General features: G+C 43.3%; 1 protein-coding gene across 1 annotated transcript in view; it reads right to left on the reverse strand.

Moving 5' to 3' along the window:
• Window positions 1-19169, reverse strand: part of stard9 (StAR-related lipid transfer (START) domain containing 9) — a 40393-nt gene that overhangs the window by 6959 nt on the left and 14265 nt on the right. The window contains exons 4-25 of the mRNA XM_073483119.1: window positions 17978-18094; window positions 17731-17763; window positions 17569-17630; window positions 16897-17009; window positions 14562-14704; window positions 14390-14457; window positions 14096-14193; window positions 13720-13932; window positions 12793-12890; window positions 12626-12703; window positions 12281-12358; window positions 11247-11426; window positions 10228-10279; window positions 9754-9879; window positions 9336-9418; window positions 9050-9111; window positions 8399-8592; window positions 7776-8256; window positions 4594-7681; window positions 983-3786; window positions 447-650; window positions 102-285 (exon numbers count right to left, since the gene is read on the reverse strand). Of these exons, the coding sequence (XP_073339220.1) occupies window positions 102-285; window positions 447-650; window positions 983-3786; window positions 4594-7681; window positions 7776-8256; window positions 8399-8592; window positions 9050-9111; window positions 9336-9418; window positions 9754-9879; window positions 10228-10279; window positions 11247-11426; window positions 12281-12358; window positions 12626-12703; window positions 12793-12890; window positions 13720-13932; window positions 14096-14193; window positions 14390-14457; window positions 14562-14704; window positions 16897-17009; window positions 17569-17630; window positions 17731-17763; window positions 17978-18094 (8559 nt within the window). The remainder of the gene's footprint in view (window positions 1-101; window positions 286-446; window positions 651-982; window positions 3787-4593; window positions 7682-7775; window positions 8257-8398; window positions 8593-9049; window positions 9112-9335; window positions 9419-9753; window positions 9880-10227; window positions 10280-11246; window positions 11427-12280; window positions 12359-12625; window positions 12704-12792; window positions 12891-13719; window positions 13933-14095; window positions 14194-14389; window positions 14458-14561; window positions 14705-16896; window positions 17010-17568; window positions 17631-17730; window positions 17764-17977; window positions 18095-19169) is intronic.

Genomic DNA, 19169 nt, shown 5'->3' on the forward strand with positions numbered 1-19169 from the left:
ATAATCAACATATTAATCAACAATGAAAATAAAGCTGTAAGTGAGACAAGCATTGAGACTTATTATGTTCTTTCTGACACAAATTTGAACTGAAAACCAACCTTGACTTCCTGAGACAAGGCCTGCTGCTGAAGCCTCTTCTTCTCCTGCTCCGTCCTCTCTCGCAGTCGTTCTCTCGCCCTAGCGATCTCTGTCATGGCCTCCTCCCGGGCTCGGCCGTAGTCTCGCAACAGCTGCTCAATGTCAGACGGATACTGGCCCTCTCCTCTTGGGGGGTCTGGTATTCTGTCATTATGATAATTCACTGAGTTACATTTAAACCACAATAAACTTTTTTTTTTTTTTTTTTACACTTTTTCAATACTAAGCCTAAAAAGTTACATATTAAATTTAAGATTGATATGGGCATTTTCTTTTGCTCTATGAGAGGACCAGTAGTGTCTTACCTGGTGCTGTCTATCACCTCTTGGCGGAGCTGTTGTAAGTACTCTTTACGTCGACTAGGCATGGCGGCAGACACCTTGGAGGAGCAAACGGCCTCTTGCGGAGAGGAGCGAGGATGTTTGCTGGGACTCAGACTACGTGCTCTCCGGTAAGTCTGGAGACGTTCCTCCCTCTCTTGCCTCAAACCCTCAATACTCCTGCGATGTCTGAGAGGGAAACATTCACAGAAACAGAAAATTATAAAAATAGGAAGGATGTTTTATAAAGGTTAGTGCTGAGCATTGGACCTCAATACCACAAGTTTGCATGAAGTGTGTTTGATCATGCGTTAATGAGACAATTAAGCTTGTCTTAGTTTGGTAAGATAAAAATTTGAGTTCAGACAGTGTACGGTTGCACTTTCTGTTTGGTGAGGAAAATAGATGCAAGAAGATTTCCTTTTCTTGACATTTTGTGAGTTTATATTTTTTATATATTAGACTAAAAGCTATGAGAACTTATGAATCCTAGTGAAATTTTTATTAATTTGTATTCTCACCTATCATACAGCTGCTGATTGGTAGTTGCAGAGGTCGTTGGCTCCAGCTCTTCTCTGGACCTCGGGGTCAGCATCTTCAACAGTGTATCCGTCTCTCCGAGGCCGTAATGCAGCTTGGCCTCTGTCAGCTCCACAGTCAGCGGCGTCGGATTCATGTTGAGGCTGACCGTCGCCATCACCTGCTCCCTCTCTTGACGCAGCCTTTCAATCTCTCTCACCCTTCTGTTGTTCTGCGCCACAGATTCAGCATTCGAGCCGTAGCTCTCCATCTCACCCCACTCGGGACAGTTTCTGCTCCTGTCGTGGTCTTTGGTAAGAAATGTGGCCAGTTTGTTCGAGGGTTTTAATCGCTGAGGGGTGATTCCTGACCAGTTGGTGAACTTGTTGTGCATGGGCAGGTCCTCTGGGACTACCTGGTGGTCTTGACACGGGGACACGCTGGTGACAGGTTTAATGTTCACGAGGATGTCTGTGTTGCACTCACTGGGCGCCAGTGAGACCATGTCGTCCTCTTGAAGTTGAATGGTTATGTTGCTGAGCGGGGACGGATTGTAGGAATCAACGTAAAAATCTACAGGATCCACTTCAGGTCCTGTGTAGCTAGATGTTTTTCCATGTCTAGCTCCAGCCTGCTGTTTGTGCACATCCGTCGGACTTAATATGGGCGAGATGTGATCCTGCATAGGTAAACCTTTCATTGAAGTCCTCCACTGCTGAGAGGTCATCTGCCATTTGGGATCCTTGTCTTTATCTGTAACGTTTCTCCTGACAGGGTCCGTATATTTATCAAGTGATGAATTAAGGCTTACAGAGCACTTATCAGATCCTTTAGAGCTTGACCCACTCATTTCAGTCACCTTCTCAAGAGACACAGATTCTGATTTACAAGAAGAAACATCACAATCCTGTCTGGACATTTGATTAACCTCTGACGCACTTGAGCATGCCGATTGATTGCTAGAAGGCACAGTAAGGCTGTCGTTCTCAGAATTATGGTCTTTATTTTTATGCTGATTTTGAGGACAAAATGCTGATTGATTTCCTTTCTGTTTCATGCATAATCTCGTGCCCACAGTCCGTATCGGAGATGATGCCCGGTCTGTGTACATAGCTTGCTTCTTTAAAGAAAGCGATAGGTCGTTTCTTAAAGAGGTACTGAGATTTTCAGACATTGGAGCCCGGGGCGTGCTTTGCTTTGAGCCTCTAAAAGGAGCAGATCTTACACGTCTTTGAGCTTCACCTGTCGTCTTTCGAGGAGGTGTTTTTAGAGGGTTGTTCTCTGATCGTGAGGCAGACTTTGAGGTGTTAAACCTCAGGTCAGGCATGTTTTGCACCTTTTCATCGGCCTTAGTCTTCACTACACAGAGTGCATTCTTGTCTTGAGACACGCTGACCACCTCAGAGCCAATCACTTTGACTATCAGACTGACTTCATGAGATTTGGACCGTTCACTTGGTGTCTGATGAACAGTGACTTCCTTCTCTGCTGGTCTTGAAGGCCTTTCTGTCTGGATCCCAACATCTACAGCTGTTTGAGTCGAGCAGTCTCTCTTGGTGCGGTCATTGGACTCACTATAGGAGACGCTGATATTTGAGTTAACACTCAAGTTGACACTCCTCCTCGGACTGGACTTGATGGTTTCGCCTGTCCTCATTTCCTGGACGTCCCCCAGCAGATCCGAAGTGCTGTCAATCAGCTTTGAGATGTGAGCCGACATGCTTTCCATACTGGCCCACGTTGAAGACTCTCTAATGTCCACTTTGGTTTTCTGTCTTGCAGGCACATCAGTGTTACTCCTTTTGTGCCGCTCTTTCCTCTTTGGAGCACTACCAGTATTAACTGCCTGCAGGCCGAGCTCAGTTTGAGTGCCATGTTCACATGTTCTCCTTTGGGTTTTGCTCGCCTTGGACTCTTGCTCAGATGAGTACACAAACATAATTTCATCCACCTGACTTGAGCTGTTACCGAAGCCTCCAGGAGCATCGTTACTTGAGGAACTGCCGGTCACTGTCAGATTGGCTAGGTGTTTGTGAATATCAGCAGATGCCTGGTGAGACGGTTCGTTCACTTGCTCCTTATAATCCTCAATACTGCTAAGCGTACTGGAGAGCCCCTTGTTGGTAACATAAGTGCTTAGATGGGAGTTGAAAGGCGAGTTCTGCCCGTTCAAACCGTTGTCAACACTGCAGCATCTTGTTATGCGTTTCTCAGCGCTGTTCAAAAGTGGGGATTTACAGGAGAGGTCAGCAGCACTTCCGAACGCTGGGTTCTTATAGCAGTGCTGGTTTGGGTCGTCATCTTGCCACTGGTGAACAAAAGGGTTGATGTCACTGGAAGCAAAATGCATAGGTGAGTCCTTAGACTTCGGTGTATGTTGTGGTTCACCTTTCTTTGCATACTGGAAGTTTTTGTCTACACTCGTCTTTTGTGACATTGCTTGAGGGGGTAAAGAGTGTTGTTTTTGGGTGTAATCTCTACCAACTTTAACTTCGCCTTTACCTCCAGAAGAACAAGTCTTCATTTTAGACTTGCTCGCAGACACTTTAGTAGATATATCTGCATTGCTGCTTCTAGCCCGTCCAACCTCTTCAGTGCCAAGCTTTACCCATTTAGAGGAGAACCGACTGTGATGCACTCTGGCGGTTTTGTCATCCTCCTCATCCTCATCCGATGACTTGAGAGACGACTCAGAGGATGAGGTAGGATGAGTGTGGATCTTAGACCTTCTGGACCTCTTAGACTTGGTCTTTTTTGACAGAAGAGCAGAATTGTCTGGTTTATCATCAGATGTGTTTAGCTCAACCTGTTTGGACATGACAGATCCAAAACAACTTGTATTTCTGATGGCATTTCCATGTGTTATTTTGTATTTTGGCGGCACAGAACCAGAAATAATTGCTTTATGTTTTGACTCTGTAATCTTTTGGACCTGTGCTTCAGATTGGCAGGTGGATGTCTCTTTGTCGTTTTTCATGACACTGTCAATTTGAGTATCCTTGTCGAACAAATCTTGGCATTTGTTGTTGTAATTCATATTTACTACACACGTCTGAGCCAAGTGATCTGAATGAGTCTGTAGACTGCTGAACTCACCCTGTGCTGTGATACAAGGTTTACTTCCTGTGTTGTCTGTTTCACCATTTCCATCACACCCAGGAGACTCAGCAAAGCCATTCATAGAGGCAGTGGGTGCGTTTTGTCCGTGCTGTTTGAACTCAAGACTTCCTCCATCAGATGCTGCTGATGTCTCAGGACTGTGTTGAATCGTCGTAGGTGAGTTTTGTTTGAAGGAATCGCCATCTTTACCTTTAACGCTGGATGTTGCTTCCGTACTGACATCCTTGGCATTATTACAGCCACACTTTCTTTCTCTTGTATCACACAGGATGGAAGGTGTTTCATGAAGCTTTTGGTGAAAATCTGGGCAGTCAGGATTCCCAAAACAGATCTGGGTATCCACTTCATTCAAGCATGTGTGAGATGTGGGAGATGTTACTTTTTGTTTCATTCCCTGAAATAAAGCATCGTTTTCTACAGTGTTTCCGTGAGCATCAATGCATTTTCTTGCTGAAGAGGAATCACTAATTAAGGACAAACGAATTGGTTGCACAGCAGAAAGCTCAGACTCCGCATGGCTGTTAAGAGTCAGATTTGAATGGATTGTGTTTTTGGTGGAGACGTTTTGGAAAACACAATGGTCAATGGTCACAATGGTCGGCTTTACTGAAGTCACGTCATGGTCAAACGTCTGTGTTACAGACATGTTGCTCTCACGGCTTGTACTCAATAGAGCTGGCAGATCTGATTCCAGGTGCTCACGTTTGTCCACTGTGTTGTCACTTGTCGTCCTTTCCAGTGAAACGTGTTGACTAAGGATTGCTCCATCTTTCATCTGATCACTCATTTTATCTCTCAGCTCTCTTTCTGTCCATCTATGACATGCAGACGACGACAAGGCATTCATGCTTTGACTCCTGCTCTTCCTTTCATCATCACTGCTTAGCAATGACAATCTCATGTGCTCTCTAACCACTTCTGAGATTCTCAGGTCAATGGCGCTACAAATAGCATCTGACTTGCATATGTGTTTTCTACCTTCTTGATCTTTTATGGGGTTATCAATGTCTTTTGTTTCTGCAGCTACTTCCTTTATTGTTACACCTCCCTTTTTAACAGAAGTACCACTCTGAGAACTACTTTCACCACACTCGGAGTCCTCAAAGATCTGACAACTCTGTCCAACTTTCCTGCTCATGGGATCGGAAACTGGCATCGACTCCGAAGCCACGGTGTCTTGTCTGCATCTTCCATCAGCACAAAGAGCATCTAATCCGGGGCTGTCAGCTTCCACAGAAGACTGTTCCCCCTTTGACTCACTGGTGTTATTATTGTCATCAGGCCAAATATCTTCCTGGCTGCCAGCTGGTGCAGAGCAGTAAGCTACCAACTCTGTGCTGTTGCTCCTTTTTGGGATTTTCAAGCTGCCTTTGAAAGCATCCTGGTGGTCTTTGTTCCTCTTCCTGGAATGTTTACAGGCTGAATTCACAAGCTCCTTCTGTAGTGCAATGAACTGCTCAGTGTCTTTGGTTTCAACCTCTTCTGACATTTTGTCCCTTGTAAGTGACACATATTTGGTGTTAGAACCAAAATCATATTGCTGTATTTTTGTCAACTTTTCTGTTGCACCATCTAAACTGCATAGTACTCTGTCCTCAGTCGAAGGTTTGAAGGCACTTGCAGCATCAGACATCTTGTTCAATACTTGGCCTTGATTTGTGGGACTTGGAGAGAAATGCATCACTGTCTGACCACCTGATGTACACATTTCAGTCATCGTAATGTCAGTGGCCACCATTTCATGTACCTCTGTGAACATCTGGGTCAATGTTACTCTTGATGCTTGTTGTTTAGTGGGTTGGATCCCAGCTGGTGAGACACAAGGCGTTTGATCTAAAGTCGGTAATGTTGTTGGACTTTTGTTGCTGCTGTTGTCTGGAATTACTATAAAGGCCTTCCCCTCATTTTCTATTTGTGCTTCTAATGGCCCAACAAGACATCCTACGTCCTTCAGGGCTTCATCTGGTGTTTTTAGAATCTGAGAGTCTTGAAAATCTAACGTTTCCGATGTGCTTCTTGAAATTTCAACGTGTTCCAGCACTGTTACATTTACACTCTCAGTGCTTGTTGATGTTGAGCTGCCGCTTCTCGATCTGCTCTGACAGTCTGAGAGATTCATACTGGTTGGACTGGGACTGCTACTGCTGTTGCTGCTCTCCACACCTCTGAACATCATTTTTCTTTGGAAAGGCTTTGGAGAGTCCCTGTGAATCCTGGGACTGTCTGCTGCATCAGTGGAGGACCAGGCATCGGTGAGCACCAGCAAGTTTTCTGGCTCCCTCACACTGCAGCTGCTCAGGGAGCGTGGGCTGCTGGTCGAATTGGTCTGCATGTTCCCAAAGTCCTCAATTAATTTGTGCACTACGTCTCTGCCTCTGGAATCTGCAACAACTGGGTTTTGGGAAGGAGGTTTTCTTGTTGCACCACTATTTCTCGAGTTTAGGGAGGCTTGCTGGCTCCAACACTCCTCTGCTGAGATTACCAGAGCTTTCTGACTGATCTCCGCTGTTCTATTGTGCCGTACGGATGAATGGGAGCAATCTGTCATCAATGAGTAGGTTGGCACCAGTGTTCGGCTAAGCCTCTCCATTGTTGATTTCCCACTGCTCTCCACAGCCAGTGAATCTTTAGACATCTGACTGTCTTCACTCTCAGCTTCACTCTGAGCTGCTTCCTCATGTCTCAGCTGCTCTGCTAGGGCTGTCGCATAGGCAGAAGACAGGGAATCAAGAGAGAAAAGGCTCTCACAGTCTGACGTTACTTCATCCCCATCTTCTTGTTCTTCCTCCCATCCCATCAATCCCTGCTGTCTCTCAACCCATCTGCTGGCCTTGTTCATCAGAGCCTCAGTACTATGCCACCGCCTCTTTCTAATGTCCTCAAACGGAGTCCTTTGGTCAAGCTCCTCACATGAAACGGCTGTTTTAATGGCACATTTGCCTCGGCTCATCTTGGCATCTTTGAGGCTCCTGTCTTTTCTTTGTCTCCAGTGAAATTTGCTGGCTATCCTCCCCAGAGGTTTGGAGCTGCGTCCTCCATTCGCACCCAGTGGGGGTTTCCTGAACACTTTGGACAGAGCTGATTTTAACCTTGGCCCAACAGAACGAGACAAAGTCTTTCTCATGGTTTCTAGTCTGTTTTTACCTGCATGGGGTTGAACTATCTCATTAAAGCAAGGTGCAATCTGAGAATTGGGTTGGTGTGTTGTGGGTCCTTGTATATTTTCTTTGCTGACTGGCTGCAAAGAAGTTCCTACTGGTGACTTCAGAGTAACTGCGGAGTTCTGATCCGATCTGTTCTTGAAGGACAGGTCTCTGTTTGGCAGCAGAGGTTTTCTTTCCGGTCGTTCTCGGCAGGGCTGAGCTTGGGGCTCCTCTTTGACAGTTGGTCTGATGTTTTCAGAGGAGCTTACTCTACTTTGGCAGGCTTGGCTTTGTCCAGAGAAGAGCGCACCAGAACAACTCTGGGTTCTTTCCCGAGGAAGACATTCATCAGAAACCCACTTCCTGCTGCCAATGGAATCAGAGGTGGTGGAGGAATTTGATGTCAAATCTGTGGATCGGTTCCTCTTGAGGAAGTGTCTGTCAAGGACAGAAAAAGAGTATTTAAGATCGAAATTTAAGAAAATATTTCTACATTGGTTAATTCAGCAAAGAAGCAACTTAATCTGCTTACCTGAAGATAGGGGTGTTCTGTGGGTAGAGCCGGGACAAAAGATCTGCTGAGAATGAGTGTCTACGAGAAACAAATGATCTTCCTCTGAGCTTTGATGGGGACCCCAGTTCAGGAGACTCTGGGCTGTCTGGTCCAGGAGGCAGGGCCCTTTCCAACCGTTGCAATTCCCTCTTAGCTTCCAACAGAAGCCGCTTGCGTGCGATCCTCTCCAGCTGGTAATGCAACTTTTTCCGACGAAAGCGGCTCTCCGCACGGCAAAGGCCGTGATGCTTTAGTAGCTCGTCCTGCACCGTCTTCTTCCTGGCCCTTACTACCATGGACGGACGATCCACTGTCTGACCTGTCTGATCCTCAGACGCCTGACCTGTCAGACGCTCCAGGAGGGGTGCAGGGATGAGGTCTGTTTGAACTCCGGACTCTTGGGTGATTTTCTGCTCTGCAGTTGTTAGGCGCCGTTTCTCCTGCAAAATCCACTGCTGGACTGTTGGGTAAAGATTGGCAGAAAGAAACACTTATCAATTTACAAAATGTGATGAGGTTATCCACTTTGGCACAATAGTTTCAAAAGTATGCATGAGAAATAACTTTTTATCTTAATGTGGGAGTGTGGAGTGACTACTTACTCTCACTGTGCTGCTGTCGGAGGTGGGCCTGCTCTCTCTCAAGCTCTCTCTCAGCCCGTCTTTGTTCAACCTGAATCTCCTGTCGCAAACTCTCCACATAGCGCTGCTGCACCTCCACATGCTGCCTGGCAGCAGGCTCCTCAGTGGGAGAGGGACAGGCACCCAGCTGCCCTTGGAGCTTCACTTCTTCAACACTATAAAACAGATCAGGGATAGAAATATAGACTGAAAAACTGACTGAGAAAAACAAGGAGACAACCAGAAAAAGCAAAGGAAATCATTTTACCTCACCTGAGAACAATTTCTAGTCTATAATTTAGCTGTTTGGTGGTGGCTGGTTTAAAGTAAAAGCTTTTGTTGTTGGTTTTCAGTTCTGTGTCTCAGCAGTCTCCAAGCAACGGCTGAGCCTGTCCTTTAAACAGCTAACCGGAAATGCTCACGAGGGTGGGGGCTAACGGTAACACATGCCATCCCCACCAGCTGAATTGAAACACGGATAAAGCATTGACCTATTTCTGCAACATGAACACTGGTCCAACACATGTACCTCTTCTTAAATATGTATGCTGTGAGTTGGCAGAATAAGCACTCGATAAAGAACACACATATACACAGGAGGATGTGTGTACTGTGTTCGGAGGCAGTATTTACCTGTGGTCAGGGGTTACGGGGCAAAGGTCAATGTAGGTGCAGATCATGCCACCTTCACTGGCCTGTAAACAGAAAAGAAAACATCAACTTTAATATTTATTGGCAATAAAAAAAGAATCAATCACTATTCTCAATCACTATTCACAGAGCATATGTATAGCAAATAAGCAGAAACAATCTCAGTATATCAACCACAGCATCCCAGTCATCTGCTCATCATCAATATTATCATGATTGCCATCATAACCAACAGCCTTGTTTTAATTTTCAGCTGAGCAGCGCCTACCCGTCTGCGTTCTCGGAGGACTGCTGCCTCGGCCGGGTGGTTGAAGCGGAACTTATGCACTCCTCCCAAGGTGATTACTGTCCCTGGAGACAGAGAGACATACCCTTTGTCACAAGTTGTGCTCATCCTGCTGCATTGTGTTGAGGCAAGCTTAAGAAAGAGATGATATGTGCTGCAGGCAGGGTGGATGTGAGTGTGTATCAGTGTGTTTATCCTTGGGAAGAATCATGCATACATATTGTACATTAACCCTTTTATGTTATCAGATCATATCTGTGCATCTTTAAGTGACAGTGTGTGTATAATTATACATTAACCTATATGTGATATCAAGCATAGTGGAACAATCACCCCATGATGATAATTCTCAGTGTCAAGTGTAAAGACAATATAAACTTTGTTGAGGACAGGAGCTGACCTTGAGCCAGTCTGCAGGGCTCGGTGACCTCTCGGTCATTTAGAAGGCAGACGCAGCCCGGCAGCGGTCTGAGCGTTACCACACCTCCGTGGTTTTCAATCTCACAGCTGGCATTGCCCTGCAGAACTAGAAACAGATTGTAGAAACACAAGCACACATACAGAATTAGGAAGCTTTAATACATCATTTAATGAGAAGCGAGCGTACGTTTCACTGTGCATTCAAATTTAATAGTTTCAGTCTACTGTATATTTTTACATCTTCTGCTAGTTCCCATATTATCTGCTGCATGTTTTGTCTAAAGCTGCCAGTTTACTGGATGTCTACTCTGTAATAATGCATGCTCGTAAGAGGCTTTGAGGATTTCCGCTCTTGTAAAGTACAAGTGTCGAAAAAAAAATCTTATCAAAGAGTTTGAAAAGGAATATTTTCAGCTGGATGAGGAAACATGGAGACCAAATGAATTAATAATACCTATTTGTGGTTCTTCAAACTGGTCCTGAGGCCCAATGTGGGTAACTCCTTCCTGTAAGTAAACATGGGCATCTTTAATTAAAATTTACACAAACAAAAAAGTCTAAACAACTACTGTACATACTGGAAATCAGCTGGATGTGCTTAAAACACAAGCATTAGCAGTCGCAAGGAATTTTACACAATGATCTGAGGATTTTTGTAATTTCATTTAGCTGACAGAAAATATATCGTTTGTATACTTTGATGTCTTATCTAATGGGATTAAAAGCTTTCTTATATGGTGTCAAGAGCACATGTGCTCCCAGGTGGCCTCAGCTCTTCACATGCAGGAAACAGTGTAATTGTCAGGCCTAAGGGTATGCTTGTCATTGTCAGAATCAGGACAGCTTAAGCTCCCCTGAGTCCTAGCCTCAGAACTAAGAGCCTCTTATCCAGCCGAGCTTTATGCATTACGGAAGACGCACACACACACACACACACAGAGAAAAGGGAGATCGACAGGACAGTTGGAGGGTGGAGTGAAAAGAAAAGACGGTAGAAACGCACCTTTTCTCAAGAGTTTTTTCGAGCAGAACAGAGAGAAAAAAGTAGTAGGAGGAGGGGGAAGAATCTAGTAGAAAAAAGAGAATGTTCCAGTGAAGACAGATGACAAACCAGTAACTTTAGAGCTGGGAAAAAGTAGAGCAAATGAGGAGAATATCAGTTTGTAGGAGTTTTTGCATCATGTTGTTCATACAAATGTGTATTTTTAGTGCACAGCATGTGTGCAAATGACTGATGTGTCTCTGGGGATGAAAGGAAGAGGCAGAGTAAAAGTACCAGCATAATACCATCAAATACAACTTGTATAACACCATTAATGTGATTAAATCCTACACTCGTACTAGTAATTCTGATACCTAGCTGACAGCTATTCTAATATTTACACTAAAAACACTGCACGCCTAAATTAAATTATACCAAAATACAACAACATTACAGTTACAACACGTCTATTTTCCTTTTTATCATCATACCCTGAGGTGATAGAAGACGACCCCGGTGCTGAGAACGTCTCCATCCAGAGTGACCAGGTGTGGTTGGAGGGAGTTGATAAGGAATCCGGCCCGGTCTCTGTTGATGTCCACGCTGTACTGCTCCAGCAGCTCCTTCTTGTCTCTCCAGCTCTCCGACCAGTCCTTCGTCAGTTGCTCCACCTGAGGAATAGACATGGATGAAGATGATGAAGGACAGTAAGAGAGAGTAAATATCTGTAATTAGGGAGATTAAGATGATACCAATAGCCAGCAATACTATTTCAACTACCGCTTCTAATTCTACATTCCTGTATGTTTCCCAACTTTATTTTGAGAGGTTTCAAAGTCGGAAGAAAAACATACTGTGTGACAATGTGTCACAGATATGTACTTATTCCACAACACAGGTGTTGTGAGATGCACGGCTGGGACATCTGCTGCCATCCCAATGCAACAGAGAGGAATGGAATATTGTTTTTGGAACTCAACACGATGACAGGGATGTCTTTTTTCCCAAGAAACATTGGCCTAGTTACTCAGGATAATCCACAGACCATGTTGAGAACATTTTTTTTTTTTTTTTTACTATTTTCTATTTTAAAAAGTTCCTCATAAAGTTGACAAATAGAAGGACATGATCTCATAATCAAGGGACAAATGATAGCTAAATGCAGGAAGGAGCAAGTTGGAAATAATGACTACTGTGACTTGGGTTAACAGATCCTTTAAGGAGACAGCATGCACATGTACAACTAATCTTTCTTTCTTTTTAAAAACCTTGTGACTAGACTGGAGTTAACAGATTGAATAATGCTTGGCAGCACTTGTGATGATGGATCCATCAATAGGTCAGTGAGGTTAGAGATGTCCAAGGGACTAGGTTTTGTGTGGTGAGCAAAAAGTCTCCAGTTTTTGGTTGTATGTTTCCCTGTATTACTTCGTAGTAAAATCTGTCAACTGATTAAAAATATTCAACTGAAAATGACTAAAGACTGACTGGATGTGTCGAGCATTACTGTGGCCATCTGTGTTACCTTTAGTTCGTTCTGTAGCACGATGTCGGACAGATTTCCGTCCCTTTCATCGCTCAGGGATGGACTGGGATTACGCTGCTGTCAATCAAGAGAGTAAAAAATGATCCGTCAATATTCTGTGCAAAGGGGAAAATGTCATATTCGTTACAGTGCAATTCAATCTTCACCACCCAGGGGATTAAAAATGTCAAAAAGACACAAAGCACTGTGTTAAGCCTTTGCTATATAAACTTGTAATGTGGGAATCTCTTTAATTCAAAGTCTTACAGTACTAAGAGGTTAAACCCAGTGGGGCGTATCCCTGTGAGAGTCAGTGCTACGCTCCAAGAAAAAAGGTCACCATACCATTTCAAAGCTGAGCAGCATGCTCTTCAGCCTGTCAATCTCCTCCCTCAGTTCCCTGATCAGTCGAACGTTGGCATCCTGCACAGAAATCAAAGCACACATTAACCCACTTAAAACGTTTAGATCAAACATCAGATCTTGTTGTCAGACTCTAAACAGCCACTGACCTCATTAACCCGAGGCTTGTTGACAATATTTCTGGCGTGGGCAGCATAGCGCAGGGTGCTGAGGGTCTCGTTGTAGCTGTTAGCGGAGGGCGAGACAGCTGCAACACAAACAGACAAAAAGGAAAAGACACAAGTACAGCAATTAGAACAGAGTGAGATTGAAGGGACCATACCAGAGGTTTTGTGAGTGTGGACTCATTACTGCAAACTATTTTCCGAAGCATTACCATTACTTTTTCGATCTAATTTCTACCCTCCAAGCCAGCCATTAGGTTAAGTACTAGGGTTGCCATGGTGAGCTTCTGACAACACCAGTGTTACCCAGTACACCAGGCAAGAAAAGACGCTCACTATCTGTAGATTGCTGTATTAAGTTACTGCTAATGCAAACCAAACATTTCCTAATGCTTCAGCCTCACATTTAAAGCATTTATCTACCAAAACACAAGTCTACTTTTATTTATAAACTGAATGTGTTCAGTGAGTTTAGCACTTAGCGCTATCGTTCATCAAAAATGTGTCTACAGGGTAAAACAACAGTAATTTAATGCATTTTTTGACAGCGGATCAGTCTGAAATTCAGGAAGTAGTTTTATACGGTCTAAAGGAATAATGGAACAAGAAGGAGCTAGGAGTTAGAAGGAGTCAGAGTTTGATGAAGAGCTGCAGGAGACAGGCTGCACTCCTCCGACTTCTCAGTGAGGTAACCAACTTCTTATCCCTCATTGACGTTATCAGGTTCCCTGTTATATGGGGTTTAAATCTGAAAAAATTGCTAAATAGGCAATTTAGTTTTTCGCTTTGACAACAAATCCTCCGCCATAGTCTTGCCGGTCAACTTTAACATCTTAGTTCAAGCTTATATACGATTATACAGTCTATAGCTATTGAACCAAAACACAGCCATGCTCCATCTGTTACACTTACTCGCAATCATGATGGTCTTGGAGTTGCCGCCCAAGCTGTCTTTCAGCAGCCAGGTTAGGACCGAGTCCCTGTAGGGGATGAAGCAATGCCTCCTCCCACCACCTCCTCCTCCTCCAGACAGGGAGCTGCTGTGGCTTCCCACCGTGCTGCCATCGCCCTCAGAAGCCATACTGTTGATGCTCTGACAGCTGCTGGACATCTGGGAGTTCTGGGCTGTGGAAGAAGTGGGAAGAAGGGATAGTCGACAGATTTATGAAGTGTTATGGTTAGAAGGGAATAATGTAAAGATGGAGGGAAAAAGGAATTTGTTGAGGTTCATGCTAGATTGAAATCTTTCTTGGACATCATCACTACAAATTGAAGCATCTTTATTTACCAAGAGCAGATATGACAATGCCCAAAGTGACCAGGGACTTGTTGATGTTAGAGCCCTCTGTCAGTCTATCCCTGCAGTAGTGAGGGTCTGCTCGTTCACTGTCAGACACAACATAAACACAACATGAGGTTAATGTCATTTTCAGAGATTAAGACAAAGATTATCCAATGAAAGAATGTGGAATTGAGAATCTCAGGTCAGTAGCAACGATCCACTAGGGGGCAGTTTTGTCTATTACTTTGACTGAAAAGATGTTGAGATAAAAAACCCAACAGAAGGAAAAAACAGCTTCACCTTCCAGCCAAGTCCACCAGGTTTATCTTGCTGACAGTTTCAGAAGGAAGGTTGTTTTCTAGGATTGCCTGTGGAGAAAGGACACGAGAAATCATAATGGAATCTGCAAAAAAGATCATTAACAGATGAGTATAGCTGTATGTGAGCAGAGAGGGCTGGGAGAGATGATGACCTGTGTGTACTGGATGGTGAAGATGGCGTGGGATCTGCTGCTGGCATCATGGTTGTGGGTTGCTGCTGTGATTCGGTTGGCGATGCCTTCCTCCAAAAGGTCCATGGCCTGCTTGCAATCTGAGACCACATGCTGCGACAGGTCTGATTAGAGCGAAACAAACAGAGGGAACACGCTGAGTGAAATGAGCCAAAATACAGATAGTGTTGTGGGTTTATATGAACCTAAAAATGTTTGTTAATTAACCAAATTCAGGAGATGGAAAGTAATTAATGTATAACTTCTTGTGAGAGGGATTGCAGCTAAGGTTCATTCTGTTGTTGGGTATCAAGATGCATAGTTTACAATTGTTAGGATCTAAAAAAACATACATACATTTATAGAATCCTTAAAAAACATGTCAAATAATGAAGATAAAAGAGGATTAATCTACTTTCTTAATTAACATTTTAAGGTTATGGTTGTGTATGGCTACCCTAGGTAGAAGAAACTAAAATGTAAAACAGTTTTTGAAAAACATTTTGGAACGCTTAAACTGTTAACGCAGCCAACAATTACACCGATGACACTGCAGTAAACAAAAAAAGATAGTCATGTAGAAGAGGAAAAAAAGGAGAAGGATAGAGACATGAAAAAGACACAAACAGGATGTATGTCTCATCATAACTTGCTCACAATTTCCCACAGCATTTAACAGCAAAAACCTCTAACAATGCTCTACTTCCAGGCGTGAATCACGTATCTTGAGAACTGTAAAACACATGTGCACACAGATTACGACAAAGCCTCATGGTGCCAAAACGTGGTCACTTATTCCTTGTTTTAAATAAACATTTAATACAAACATTTTGATTCTTTCAAAAAGAATGACAGTAAAACACTGTTTTATGGACTCGTGTTGAAGGCGGAGAAGTAAAAGCTGGGACTCCTCTGCGTGTGCACTGTGGGTGTGTGTGTGTGTGGTGAAGCGTTCGCCTTGGAACCACAAGGAAATGACTTCACTTCCTCTGGTCAACTGGGATTTCTCCTGATACGGACAATGAGTGGATGTGGGGCTTTAAATGTAGAGAGGCGGGCGGATGAGAGGGAGAGACAGAAAGAGGAGGGAGGGGAGAGAAGAGAAGATGGAAGGAGATATAAAAAGGAAAAGAGAGGGAAAGTAAGACGAGCTAAAAGAAGAGTCTGGATTAGAGCCAGGACGGCCAATTCTGGACCAGATCAAAAGCTTTACAACGGAACAAAATTCCACCGCTGACCACATACCACAGTGACTTGTAAACTAAACTTACAAGACACGAGCATTACTCAAAATACTGCAGACCATGTTTCACTTCCAACTCCATAATTTGATAAAATTATGTGTATCACAGCGGTGAGACAGAAAAATATAGTTTTGGTATCCGCTCTCATCTTCACTCTCTTCATGCTTTGTGTTACAGTCAGATCCTTTTACTGTTTGACCCACTGCTGAGACTTCTGAGAGCTTGTAAAAGCACCTAATCATAAGTGCACAGAATTGTAAAACAGGGATCCTTTTTAGACTGGCCGCACTGGGGCGCCTAACTAAGGTGCATCAGCACATAACTTAGGTGCATTTAATTTCTTGACAAATTGAACTACACTGCAGACTCTTCTAATAGACATAGAGACAGCTGACTCACATGAACGGGTCTCTTGAGTATAAAATGCCTGTATCCTCTATATCCTTTATAAACTACGATAATCTGGTCATTGGTCGCCACTTCCTCCCACACCCAGGCATCATCTCACACTCTTACTCCCCTCCTTATGTATGAGACATAAGGTTGCTGCAAGGTTATTTAAAAGAATGTTTTTCCTCTTTACACATTTGGCATCTTATTTTAATCTTGGTGAAATTATCTTTGCAGTGTTAATTAGAATTTGCTGCTAGTAGACCTTTAGCTAACTATTTAACAGATGGAAAAAAAACAAAAGCGGAAATGTTGAAGTGAGCTCAGCATTTTGGGCAATTACACCTTGGACTGTGCATTCATGTTTGAATATTGAACTTAAATTAGATTGCATTTAATCTGTTTTTACTTGCTTTGTGTTGTTAGGATATCTGTTAAAACCCTTAGCTCTCTACCATTTCTGCACAGGTTTATTCAAAGTCTGTGTGTATGTGTGATTGTCTCCATGTATTTATTATCTCTTTAACATTGCAACAAAATAAATAGGGCATCACTTGGTTTTGGGGGAAGCGGGTGCAAGAGTACCTTTCAACAATTGACAGAGATTAGCCAATGGCAGTAAAGTATAGTCTTTGCAGTCAGCTGCTTTAAAAAGTATAGATGCAGGTGCCCTGAACACTCACCTTGCACGTAGGGTCCTTTATCAGGGTGTTCTCTAACTCTCAGAGAGGCTCTCTTCTTCTGCTCTCCTCGCCTCAGCAGGTCTCGCACTCGCTCGTTATAGATCTCCAGGAAACTGAAACGAGGAACATAAGGATGAGAAAACATCCACACACTTGATGAAATGTCAGAATTGGATTATCTAATGTCCATTTTATCAATCCCATTACTGAGATGTATACCACAGGCCCACATACAGTCCCATTGCCAGTTTATTATCTGCATTTTTCTGTGTGTCAAAGTTTATCTTTCAAGCACTCTGCCTTTATTGGAGAGTTGACAACACAGAGACAAGGGAGGGGGTTGACATATGACAATGGCTGTGTTTGAACCGGGGCGTAGTCATGGTTACATGGTTCTGTACGACCAAATGACCCAGAAAAACATTCAACACTATCGAAATAACCATCTTTGAATCATAAAAACAATACATTACAACCCAGAAAGCATAATATCTATCTCAGCTTTGTCAAATTAATCACCTTCAATAAGCTGTTCTAAGGTGACCTCCAAAACAGACAAGAAAATCCAGTATTTGATTTGCATTACATTGCCTGTAGCTTTGCAGCATAATCATTAAGGTAAGTGCCTGTCTAATTTGAATTTCAGGAAAGGGAAAGACAATAAAACCGTACCTGATCTCCACCCTGCTTGAGTTTTGCCCATCAGGAAAAGTGTCTTCAGACCTAAAGAGACCCTGTAAGGAAAGGAAGAAATGCGATTTAGTTCAACACGGGGTAGTCAGTAGCTAAATTATCAGTGTCGACTACTTTGAAATTTACAATCCACAGACATACCTGGCAGATCCGAGGGGTCAAGCCAATGGAGTCCTGACGGGAAAACACAGAGAGTGAGGGCGCATTAGTATTACTAACCTTTGCCAACAGCTTTGAGGATTGAGGACTTCATCACAATATGTTCTCATTTGCCTATTTGCAGTGCAGCATGGTTTTATACGTTGTATAACATTGTGTTTCATTGCTTCCATTATGACTGGTGAGGCCTGAAAAATGAATATAATGCCACACAGATATTTCTTCTCACCGGAGTACCCATCATGGTGTATGTCTTGCCAGATCCCGTTTGGCCGTAAGCAAATAGGCACACATTGTAGCCCTCAGAGGCTCCAGACAGCACCGACACACCTAGGTCCTGGAACACCTGAGGAACAAACACACACATCCTAAATCACAAATAACCAAAGAAAGACCAATTAAGAGGTGTCTATAGATAACTGAATGGAGTCAGACAGTGTGGATTACCCTGCCTATTTTTCAAATGGGCTAGATAATTAAGAAAGGTGCTGATTCAGGATGAAAATCAGTTCAACTATACATGTCAACAATAGACGCAAACACATTTTAATGCATGTTTTAATAAAAGAAAAAGTAGGTGCTCTTGTGGGCCCATGTGTTTACACTTTAAGCTGATGTCCTTGATCTTAATCACATTGTGTTTTTACACGAGTGTAGAATTACACCAAGGTTCCACCATCACAATGCTGTGGCACCGGGCCAGTGGCGGGGAGGTAACGTTGCTTCCTGCTGAGGTGTTTGGGTAAGGAGCAGGGAGGTCAGCTAATACTCTGGGTAAACAACTTTGCAGAATGTGTATGTGAGAGAAACAAATGTGAGAGTATAAAGACTTTGAGAAGTGACTGGGTCAGGAAAATAAACGCTGCCGAAAAGCGCGGTGGTGAGACGGGGGATCCGGGGGAGTCCCACTCAAAACAATCAACTGAGGCCTCATGTTTTGTTTCTCTCTTAGTCTGCATCTGAGTGCCGCGGTCTAGAGATTATTAGCACGAGGCCAAATCACAACCTCTTAGTTTATTATGAGAAGTTTAAGTTGTATGGAACAAATGCTGGACAGCGTATCAAGTTGGTGTATACATATATCATTCAGTTTTCAGGAAGAAATCGGTTGTAATTAGGGTAAATTTACACACCATCTTTGGTAAAGGCAGTGTTGTCATGAGCATTCCTGACAGTTGTCATAATATAGAAGAATCTGGGCGTCAAAGTCAAATATCTTGCATTGTGATAATAAGAGCTGATAATTAATGAACCACCTTGCTGTACACCACACCTTGTGAATGGTGAGCAATGTGGGTGTTTTCCACTTGATATCATTTATTATTATAGGCCAGCAGCACCTGTGTGTGCATGTGTTACTAGGTAAAGGTAATATAAATGGACAAATGATCAGTCTTCTCTACTGTTATTCTTTCTTTGTT

The sequence above is a fragment of the Pagrus major genome, chromosome 16, assembly GCF_040436345.1.
Source record: "Pagrus major chromosome 16, Pma_NU_1.0".
NCBI classification, from domain to species: domain Eukaryota; kingdom Metazoa; phylum Chordata; class Actinopteri; order Spariformes; family Sparidae; genus Pagrus; species Pagrus major.